The following is a 12,373-nucleotide window of genomic DNA, read 5'->3' as shown; positions in this document are numbered from 1 at the left end:
ATGTTTACACACGTTGACACAGTGCATATATACATGTTTACACGTAGACACAGTGCATATATACATGTTTACACACGTAGACACAGTGCATATATACATGTTTACACACGTAGACACAGTGCACATACATGTTTACACGTAGACACAGTGCATATATACATGTTTACACACGTAGACACAGTGCATATATACATGTTTACACGTAGACACAGTGCATATATACATGTTTACACACGTAGACACAGTGCATATATACATGTTTACACGTAGACACAGTGCATATATACATGTTTACACACGTAGACACAGTGCACATACATGTTTACACACGTAGACACAGTGCATATATACATGTTTACACACGTAGACACAGTGCATATATAGAGAATACTACATGGCTTGCTGTGTCGTACCAGATTTGCACGAGTTTTGTTTTTTAAAATATTGAACTGCGAGCAAAAGCGAGCTGTCACTATTTGAAAAAGCAACGAGTGTAAATCTGGTACGAAACAGCAAGCCATGTAGTATTCTGTTTATCCTACATACTGTACTTACGTGTATTTTACTGAAAATGTCCTGCAGTCGAGGCAGATAAATTGAAGACGCTTGTTTTGGAACCTCGATCTCTTCTAAAGCCTCGTGCAATATATTACGTCAAAGCAAAGAAACGTCACTCTGAAAGTGTGGCGTGACGTGTTAGTTCTAAAGATTCATCGAGGGTAATTAGCGAGCGCAATTTTTGTTTCTATAATGACGTTTGTCTCGGTGACTTTGGCATCATTAGCAGTGGAAAAACAGGTCCCTGCCAGACTTGCTTGACATGACCTCATTTACATGATATACACACGTGTGATTTGAACGATTATTATCTCACGGGTGTCTCTCTCACGTATGTAGGATATATACATGTTTACACACGTAGACACAGTACATATATACATGTTTACACATGTAGACACAGTACATATATACATGTTTACACACGTAGACACAGTACATATATACATGTTTACACACGTAGACACAGTACATATATACTTGTCATCATTTTCACGAGTTTTCATTCACAAACACCTGGGAAATAAATCTCATGTTCCCCATGCAATAAATCGAGGTGGTGAATGGGTTTGAGCTTTCAGGTGAAACGTGGATTGTCAAAGTAAAAGCCAATCAGGCTGATTGTTTGATGTGTGGAACCATTGCGGCTTTGGATTTGTGTTTCCGAGGACAACGATTGTAAGCATTCACTCTCAAAGACCCAATCAATGTTGATAATTACCGCGGCGACTCATGGTCAATTTGCAACTTATCTCTGTAATCGCAAAATCCACAACGAAAAGTCATAAACACTTAAAACGAAAAGAAATATGCTCAACACTTACTGAACTCACACGTATGATCGCAGCTCTGTACATTTTCAGACTGGAAGAAAAGCGTCAACAAGCTACGTTTGACGTCACATACAAGGTTGACGTGTTATCTCGAGCTACTGTGACGATGCTTTGTGGCCCGGAGTTGGATTAAAAAAATTTGTCTCCCTGTGGGTTATTGTGCATTTTGTTGCACAACCAAAATGATGACAAAAACGATGTTTGGTGGCTTGTCGTCAGACCAGCATTTTGTTGTTGGTCCTCGGGGAGCATATCGCCTTTTGTCTCATATTTATCAACCGCGGCCTTCGGCCTTGGTCGATAAAGATGAAACAAAAGACGATATGGTCCCCTTGGACCAACAAAAAAGCTGGTCTGTCAACAAGCCACCAAACATCTTATAATGTTTACACACGTAGACACAGTGCATATATGAGTTGTTCTTCAGTACTGGTGACAGAAAGGGGGAAAAGTGGTCAAAATTCAAATCTCTAGTTTTGTTTTTTGAAATATTGCTTTTCATAAAGCAGAAATACTGTAGTATCTGTTGTACATAAGAAAAAACCACTGGTTCACATGGTTCCTACATAATCTAACTTGTAAAGCTGGTTCTTGTGTGTCTGTGTGTATGTTTGTATGATGACGATAGGACCCGAAACGGCTGCACGGACTGAGACAGGAATTGCAGAGAATGTAATTCTTTGCCACTCGAGTCCTGTCATAGGGTACTTTTGGAATAGCAAATTTGAAAGGATTCTTCAAAAAACGGCGGAAAACATTATATACCCTGTGAGCTATCGAGGATCCTCCCCATCTGGGCTGTCGAAACATGGTCTTGTTAAAAGACGTTTTCAAATGCGGTTAACGGAGAGATACACTCGAAGCACATTTAGCGAAGTTATGTTGCCAAATCATCAAAGATCAACATTTCACTACACGGATCGATGTGCACAGTCGAAATAGATGTGACTTTCACACGACCGAAGACTACTTACTAGCAGACTAGCAGACGACAAGATCTAAATATTTAGATCAGTCAGAGCAATCCGTTGAAGAACAGTTACTCCGCTTATTTCCCCTGCCATAAGTTCCCTTGCAGATCTGTACTCGCGTAGTGAAATGAACTAGTGTCATCGGAAGATTCTTCTCAGTCATTGATCAAAGCACAGTAAGTTCTATGCTGACAAAAGTCACTTTCGGACAACACGACGATTGACTTAATTTATGAGCCCAAAGGTAACAATATCAACAAGAATGTACGCATTTGACATTAAATGAAACATTCATAGACAGTTTCCAACTCACCAGATCTGCCAAAGAGCCGTCATTCGTGAAAAAAACGATGATTTTAATCAGACAGGTATCGGAAACAAGTCTTGGTCACCTGCGTTATTCCTTCCGAGGCGACGTGACGGCGCCACATTTGTTTGTTTATGGCTGTTTATCGCGAAACAACACAGTTGAAATTTGTGTGTAAAATACCACAAATGTGTGGTGAATCAGTTCGTCATCTGCGTTTCGATGGTAATTCAGTCAGATTGGAGTTACTTTGAATCGAAGGCGAGGGTAACCTGCGTTATTTGTGTGACGGCGTGAACAAATTTGATTGCAATATTTTATACAGAAAGTAAATTTCAATGATTCTGGCTCAGACTTGTAGATCTGTTATGCAGTGTTTTGGTAGTGTATCTGCTTTTCTGCTATGAAGCTCATTTGGAGTAATACGCTGATCGAAGTGGGGTACCCTATGTGGGACATCAGCCGTATTCAGATTACGCCTCAGAACACTCTCGCATTTCACAAAGACAACAATAATTTGCAACATGTCAAGAACTGCATCAGTTTTATTAGATACTATTTCAACAAAAACAGCACAAACACGACTATTATCAACATTGACCGGGAACGTAGAAGAAGTAGAATCAACATTGACAACAACACAGAACGGGAGGTAAGTCTTCAAAGACGCACCAAGTGTGCGTTCCCATTTGTGGACGCCATTTTTGCTACCATTTTCACAGTAAATCTTAATATTTCCATATCTATTGAATGATTTTGGTATTTTCTTTGATTGTGCCGATTCTCCTATCTCTCTGGCATGTACTGGGTGCTTTGTGACCAGTTTCTCCCCTAGACTGTATTGAAAAAATGCGTCCGTGTGAGCTGACCCCCACTTGTGACCAGTAGCAAAGAACAACTCTTATACATGTTTACACACGTAGACACAGTACATATATACATGTTTACACACGTAGACACAGTGCATATATACATGTTTACACACCTAGACACAAACACAGACGTAGACACAGTGCACATACATGTGTGACAGGGCGACCAGTCACCAATTATAGAGTAAAGTTTTTGTCATTGTCCAGTCTAGTGTTTGTAGTTCATATTGCCGATCGCTTTATGTTTTGTGTAATGCCATTATCTGTTCGAAGTTAAATTTTGATGAGATGCACATGTCCAGTCACCTTTAGATCTTAAGCGCGCTTCGCCGTCTGTGTCCATGTTCTGACTAGTCTTTGATCCTTTGAACTTAAGCCGCTCTCCTAGGAAGAGACGTGTAGCCGGGGAGCCTGCAGGTGTTGTTATGTCATATGGCGGCCTGTCTGTCTCTGTATTCCTTGGCTAACGGCATGTAGCAGTGGTTTTAAAGTAGGTGTTAATTCATTTGTCGGATCCGGTGGATCGAATACCAGCTCAGTTGCGTAACTGTTATGACCGACCCGGGGTAGCCGCCGATAACACATGCGTGTGGTAATGTTTGATGCTCTCAGATCAAAGTCTCGTTAAGAGGGTGTGAATTCCTTTGAATTGGATACGGAGAAGCGTGTCAGCTGCGGTTGGAAGGTCTTAATCCCTTACCACCCCCCCCCCCCCTTCTTCTTGTCTTTAACCAATGGAATGGCTTATTATCTTAGAATGTTGTGTTTCTAATCGTTACTAGGATTTTGATTGGATGTTTGTGACTCTAGCTAAAGTTTGATTGTGTAGGTACATGCCAGGGTGTGAGAGACAGGGAGGGTGTGAGAGAGAACTCGGAGAGACGCGGAAGAGCGTGGACGTATTTTGTTGTGCGCTCCACTAACTGACAAGATGTAGTCCACTTTGTATTGTTGTGCGCTCCACTAACTGACAAGATGTAGTCCACTTTGTATTGTTGTGCGCTCCACTAACTGACAAGATGTAGTCCACTTTGTATTGTTGTGCGCTCCACTAACTGACAAGATGTAGTCCACTTTGTATTGTTGTGCGCTCCACTAACTGACAAGATGTAGTCCACTTTGTATTGTTGTGCGCTCCACTAACTGACAAGATGTAGTCCACTTTGTATTGTTGTGCGCTCCACTAACTGACAAGATGTAGTCCACTTTGTATTGTTGTGCGCTCCACTAACTGACAAGATGTAGTCCACTTTGTATTGTTGTGCGCTCCACTAACTGACAAGATGTAGTCCACTTTGTATTGTTGTGCGCTCCACTAACTGACAAGATGTAGTCCACTTTGTATTGTTGTGCGCTCCACTAACTGACAAGATGTAGTCCACTTTGTATTGTTGTGCGCTCCACTAACTGACAAGATGTAGTCCACTTTGTATTGTGGCTTGTAGCCACCGGCTTCGGCTGGGTAGGCGGAATGGAGGAGAGAAGAAGATGTTAAACACAGGAATAAAGTTTGCCATGCCAGTATTCTGCTGTTGTCACAATGTCATATGTTGTGTCCGTGAGTGAGAGTCCAGAAAGAGTCGGTAACACAACAACAAGAAGAAGCAAAACAACATTAGAGTTTCCCCAACCCTTTTACACATGTTGACCTAAACACACAGAGACAAAGTTCATATGCATGTTGACCTAAACACACAGAGACAAAGTTCATATGCATGTTGACCTAAACACACAGAGACAAAGTTCATATGCATGTTGACCTAAACACACAGAGACAAAGTTCATATGCATGTTGACCGAAACACACAGAGACAAAGTTTATATGCATGTTGACCTAAACACACAGAGACAAAGTTCATATGCATGTTGACCTAAACACACAGAGACAAAGTTCATATGCATGTTGACCTAAACACACAGAGACAAAGTTCATATGCATGCTTACCTGCACACAGAGACAAAGTTTATATGCATGTTGACCTAAACACACAGAGACAAAGTTCATATGCATGTTGACCTAAACACACAGAGACAAAGTTCATATGCATGTTGACCTAAACACACAGAGACAAAGTTCATATGCATGTTGACCTAAACACACAGAGACAAAGTTCATATGCATGTTGACCTAAACACACAGAGACAAAGTTCATATGCATGTTGACCTAAACACACAGAGACAAAGTTCATATGCATGTTGACCTAAACACACAGAGACAAAGTTCATATGCATGCTTACCTGCACACAGTGCACATACATGTTCCCCTGTATGGCCTTTCATTATGACACAGAGAAACATGCCTGCCACATTACACCCAGGCACTGAACTATAAAATCTTACAGTGATACAGATCAAACAGACACACACAGACACACACAGACACCAAACAAGATTAAGACATGTAAATACAGGTAATTGTCTTACGGTCTTCGCTGAAGTCGTCCACAAGAATAATTTCCTTGACCAGGTTCTCTGGACTCATGCGGAACACGCTGCACAGAGTAAAGGTGAGCATAGATTAAAGTCATTCAACCTTGAACATCAGTGACTTTGCATAGACTGAAGTCATTCAACCGCGAACATCAGTGACTCTGCATAGACTGAAGTCATTCAACCGTGAGCATCAGTGACTCTGCATAGACTGAAGTCATTCAACCGTGACTACATAGACTGAAGTCATTCAACCGTGAACATCAGTGACCCTGCATAAACTGAAGCCATTGAACCGTGAACATCAGTGACTCGGCATTGACTGACGTCATTCAACCGTGAATATCAGTAACTGAAGTCATTCAACCATGAACATCAGTGACCCTGCATAGACTGAAGTCATTCAACCATGAGCATCAGTGACTCTGCATAGACTGAAGTCATTCAACCGTGAACATCAGTTACTGAAGTCATTCAACCGTGAGCATCAGTGACGCTGTATAGACTGAAGTCATTCAACCGTGAGCATCAGTGACTCTGCATAGACTGAAGTCATTCAACCCTATCAACATCACCGCACATAACACAACACATGTAAAGATGAACATCCTTTTCTGTAGAATATGAAAAGCATGAAATGCCACATCTCTAATGAATTTCATTTGCCATTATACTTGTGTGCATGAACAGCATGAAATGCCACATCTATCATGGATTTCATTTAGCATTAGTTTTGTCCATAAAGTACACAAAGTAAAGTGTTAAATGACGGACTACTTTATGTAACATGCCACAGTGGCATCTTCCACACAATGCAGACTGTACTGTGTGAAAGACAAAGAAGGTAATGACACACAGTGATACACAACGACACAGCAAGGACATGCAATGACACACCAAGACACACAATGACACACAATGACACACAATGACACACAATGACACACAATGACACACAATGACACACAATGACACACAATGACACACAATGACACACAATGACACACCAAGATACACCAAGACACACCAAGACACACAATGACACACCAAGACACACCATGACACACCAAGACACACCATGACACACCAAGACACACCATGACACACCAAGACACACCATGACACACAATGACACACCATGACACACCAAGACACACCATGACACACAATGACACACCATGACACACCAAGACACACCACGACACACCATGACACACCAAGACACACCATGACACACCAAGAAACACCATGACACACCAAGACTCACCTGACGATGGTTCTGAGCAGTGTGGACCTGGCCTCGTTGTGGAAGGTGATGATGACAGAAGTGTCAGGTAAATTCTGCAGCCAGTTCTTGGAGCGACACCTGGTGAAACACAACAATCCACTCTTATAACACTGTGGGTAACTACACTGACAAGACGGGCGCTGTGGCGGGGTGGTAAGACGTCGGCCTCTTAATCGGAAGGTCGAGGGTTCGAATCCCGGTCGCGGCCGCCTGGTGGGTTAAGTGTGGAGATTTTTCCGATCTCCCAGGTCAACTTATGTGCAGACCTGCTAGTGGCTTATCCCCCTTCGTGTGTACACGCAAGCACAAGACCAAGTGCGCACAGAGAAGATCCTGTAATCCATGTCAGAGTTCGGTGGGTTATAGAAACACGAAAATATCCAGCATGCTTTCTCCGAAAGCGGCGTATGGCTGCCTTAATGGCGGGGAAAAAACGGTCATACACGTAAAATTCCACTCGTGCAAAAAACACGTGTACGTGGGAGTTTCAGCCCACGAACGCAGAAGAAGAAGACTACACTGACATGCACATGTATGTCTCAATGTACACACACACACACACACACACACACACACACACACACACACACACACACACACACACACACACACACACATGTTGACTTGAAAAAAATTATTGCAATATAACTATTAAAGCATTTACAGACTGCATGATTGCCAGAGAAACTAACAGGCAAATGGAAAGACAGACAGACAGACAGACAGACAGCTGGACAGCAACAGCTGTGACTGACTTCATGTACAGACAGATAGACAGACAAGTGGACAGCGACACCTGTGACTGACTGCATAGAGACAGACAGAGACAGAGAGAGAGAGAGATAGATAGAGAGACAGAGACAGAGACAGAGAGAGAGAGACAGACAGACAGAAAAGTTGAGACAGAAAAATGTAACATACTGCATGTGCCTGGTGTCTGGGACGGGTCGGTTGGAGGGGATGTCGTCGCTGGCCTGCTGGTTGAATTTGTTGTGAGCGTACGCGTCCTCCCCTGGCTGCAGCTTCTTCTTGTCGATGTAACCGCGCTCGTCAAACTGTTGCCACGACACCTGCTTGGCATGACAGGCAGCCAGGTGAGACAATGATAAAAGAATCATTATCACCGCCTCAACTGCAAAATTCTGACATTTAATAATCACAGGAAATAATCACTGTCAAAATAAGTCAACAGAGAGTAATGTGGAGCCAGTCTCCTGGAACCTGCCAGAATACCAAGCCTTGAATAAAGCCAGAATACCAAGCCTTGAATAAAGCCAGAATACCAAGCCTTGAATAAAGCCACAATACCAAGCCTTAAATAAAGCCAGAATACCAAGCCTTGAATAAAGCCAGAATACCAAGCCTTGAATAAAGCCAGAATACCAAGCCTTGAATAAAGCCACAATACCAAGCCTTAAATAAAGCCAGAATACCAAGCCTTGAATAAAGCCACAATACCAAGCCTTGAATAAAGCCACAATACCAAGCCTTGAACAAAGCCACAATACCAAGACTTGAATAAAGCCACAATACCAAGCCTTGAATAAAGCCACAATACCAAGCCTTGAATAAAGCCACAATACCAAGCCTTGAATAAAGCCACAATACCAAGCCTTGAATAATCAAGACTTTCATTGGCTTTGACAAACTGGTGGCAAACTCACAAACCGGTAGACAGGCAAGATTTAGAAATGTATATAGACAAAATGGTGAGTAGGCAAAAAAGAATGACACGCATACAGAGAGAAAAACACAGACAGGTGACAACACAGACAGGTGACAACACAGACAGGTGACATACCTTGTTGCTAGCGGCAGTTGTGTCGGGTTGTTTCTTGTGCTCAACCTCCCCGCCTCTTCTCCAGGGCGGGGGCAGCACCTCTCTCTCCCCCTCTCTCCCCCTCTCCCCCTCTCTCTCCCCCTCTCTGTGTGGTGGCATGGTGGGCACCGCCATCCTCTCCACCGCCTGCTGTCGCTGCTGGGGGTCATGGTCAAGGTCATTGCTGCGATGAGCGATGACGATGTCACCCTGCACTACCTGTATCCCATCATGCCCTGCGCCCACACTGCCGCCCCTCAGCTTCTCTCCATGCTGCACACACAGACAAGGCCGTCGTCATGGCAATGTAGTCTCACCTACAAATGGCCTATATAATTATATCATCAAGTCACAGTATCATCTATTGAAGAAAATTATCTCTGTACTTCACTCACAGACAAGCCCATTGTCATAGCAACACAAGGTCATCTATAAGCGGATTGCCATTGCAACATAGCAGTCAAGAGAGGTTGCTAGGATCAGGAACTATCCCCATGCTTGTATATCCTTGCAGCAATAAACACAGTAACACAGATACCGCCTTCAACAACATCATCACACATAGTAAACTCAACAAGACAAATCAAAATTCAACAAATTGAACTGTGGCAAGCCAAAGGCCGGCTAGTGAGTCAGGAAAGCACTGTGACATAGGCCTATCGAAGGGAGCTTTCCATTCCCACAACTTTTTCCCACGGCAACATGCTACCAGGAAAACAAAGTCTGATACATCTATAGCAAAGGGGGGGGGGCACTAGGTCCATCGCACTAAGCAACTTAACTTAGGGATCGCGTTATTGTTTCCACAGCGACTAGCTGTGGCTTAGACAGTGTCTGGCAGTATCACACAACTAGCTGTGGCTTAGCCAGTGTCTGGAAGTATCACACGGTTCTCTCCCTGTAGCGGCCAGTGAATGAGCGCACGATCCAGGGAGGATTAGGGGGGCTGGAGCTACGGGCCCGGGGATCAGACAGGTGGGCAGCGGCCAGGAGGGGCGGGGAAGGTAGACAGGTAAAAAGACAGGTAAGGGCCAGGCAATGACCGGCAGGTAAGGACGAGGCAGAGAGTGCAGGGTGCAGACACTGGCACGGACACAAGACCAACACGTTACGGACACGGCCAACATATGACAGGCACGGTGACGCACTCAGCGAATACAGACACACACTGAAGACAGACACAGATACCCACAGAAGACAGGCTCCCACAGAAGGAAGGACAACTTGTTCAGTCATGGGGAAGGGGTGGGGAGGGAAGAGGAAGGGGGTGGGAGAGGGAGAGGAAGGGGGTGGGAGAGGGAGAGGAAGGGGGTGGGAGAGGGAGAGGCGGTGCAAACAAGCGGATGGTGCACTGTATCACAATACTCTGCAGTGTGCGAGCGCCAGACAGCAAAGCAAAGAGCGCAGGCCGCTGGCATAACTAACCGTGTGACCCCTCACCCTCCACACCACACACACTTCCCTGTGTCGGGGCCGGTGAGATCAAAGAGCAGAGTGCAGGTGTCAGGCGCCCCGGTCAGCAATGCGTCGCACGCTGAGACAGACCTTGTGGGGTCAACCGTCTGACTTCCCCGAGTTACATCACCTTAGGGTTAGCACACACAGCGCTCTCCTCCCTGCCTCCCTGCCTCCCTCACTGGCTTACCCTCAGTCTCCTGTCTCCTTGGATGCCTACCCCCCCCCCCCTACTGAAACTCCCACCCCCTTCATCATCAATGTCATTGCTATGCTGTCTCCTGGTTCACCACTGGACAGACACTGTCTCTTGTTATGTCACTAAACCCATGGGATGTCCACCCCCCCCCCCCCCACACACACTGGCCTACCCCTGTACTGATGCCCGTTAGATCATGAAACACAAGGGATGTTCCCCCCCCCCCCCCCCCCTACGCTGGCCTACCCCTGTACTGATGCCCGTTAGATCATGAAACACAAGGGATGTCCCCCCCCCCCCCTACACTGGCCTACCCCTGTACTGATGCCCGTTAGATCATGAAACACGAGGGATGTCCCCCCCCCCCCCCCTACACTGGCCTACCCCTGTACTGATGCCCGTTAGATCATGAAACACAAGGGATGTCCCCCCCCCCTCCCCCTTACAGGGTTCCCTGGCCTACCCCTGTACTGGTGCCCGTTAGATCATCAAACACAAGAAATGTCCCCTCACTCTTATTGTCTCTTGTTTCATCATCAAATATACAGGCACCTCCTTCACGGTCCAGACCAACAGTTGTGCTAGCAGTAGAGATGCTAAACTGATTGTTCTCTGTTCTCGTCCTGACCTCGTCCTGTCCTCGTCGTGTCGCTCCACAAAGCACACGGGATGCCCGCTCCCTTACTTTACTGTCTCATGTTACATCACCAAATACAATCCTCCCCCACTCCTTGTATTACATTATCACATCACCAAATACAATCCCCCACTCCTAGTATTACATTATCACATCACCAAATACAATCCCCCACTCCTAGTATTACATTATCACATCACCAAATACAATCCCCCACTCCGTGTATTATTATATTATCACATCACCAAATACAATCCCCCACTCATTGTATTACATTATCACATCACCAAATACAATCCCCCACTCCTAGTATTACATTATCACATCACCAAATACAATCCCCCACTCCTAGTATTACATTATCACATCACCAAATACAATCCCCCACTCCTAGTATTACATTATCACATCACCAAATACAATCCCCCACTCCTAGTATTACATTATCACATCACCAAATACAATCCCCCACTCCTAGTATTACATTATCACATCACCAAATACAATCCCCCACTCCTAGTATTACATTATCACATCACCAAATACAATCCCCCACTCCGTGTATTATTATATTATCACATCACCAAATACAATCCCCCACTCATTGTATTACATTATCACATCACCAAATACAATCCCCCACTCATTGTATTACATTGTTTTCACTGCCTATATTTTATTCATGTTTTTATTACTTAGTTAGTGGAAGAATTTTTTGTAATGTATGTTTGATTGTGTATGCTTTTAATTAAGCGTTATTGACTATGAATGTAGATCTATGTAAATGCTTGTATAACTGTGTTTTAATTTTAAATGTGTCAAGCGCAAAGAGCATAATTGTAAAGTTATGATGTTGCGCTATATAAATGCTCATTTATTATTATTATTATTATCATCACATCACCAAATACAACCCTCCCCCACTCATTGTATTACATTATCACATCACCAAATACAACCCTCCCCCACTTTATTGTATTACACCTCTCCTGTTTCTTGTAA

The 12,373-nt window shown here is 44.1% G+C and overlaps 1 protein-coding gene across 1 annotated transcript in view; it reads right to left on the bottom strand.

Annotated features, from left to right (window-relative positions):
- The window catches only part of LOC138952088 (polypeptide N-acetylgalactosaminyltransferase-like), a 29,757-nt gene extending 20,407 nt beyond the window's left edge, over positions 1-9,350 (bottom strand). Inside the window, exons 1-4 of the mRNA XM_070323677.1 lie at positions 9,063-9,350; positions 8,183-8,331; positions 7,241-7,339; positions 5,968-6,035 (exon numbers count right to left, since the gene is read on the bottom strand). Of these exons, the coding sequence (XP_070179778.1) occupies positions 5,968-6,035; positions 7,241-7,339; positions 8,183-8,331; positions 9,063-9,215 (469 nt within the window). The 5' untranslated portion in view covers positions 9,216-9,350. The remainder of the gene's footprint in view (positions 1-5,967; positions 6,036-7,240; positions 7,340-8,182; positions 8,332-9,062) is intronic.
- Between the last annotated feature and the right edge of the window lie 3,023 nt (positions 9,351-12,373).

Source organism: Littorina saxatilis, linkage group LG17, assembly GCF_037325665.1.
Source record: "Littorina saxatilis isolate snail1 linkage group LG17, US_GU_Lsax_2.0, whole genome shotgun sequence".
Lineage (NCBI taxonomy): Eukaryota > Metazoa > Mollusca > Gastropoda > Littorinimorpha > Littorinidae > Littorina > Littorina saxatilis.
This window is presented reverse-complemented; position numbering and strand designations above follow the sequence as displayed.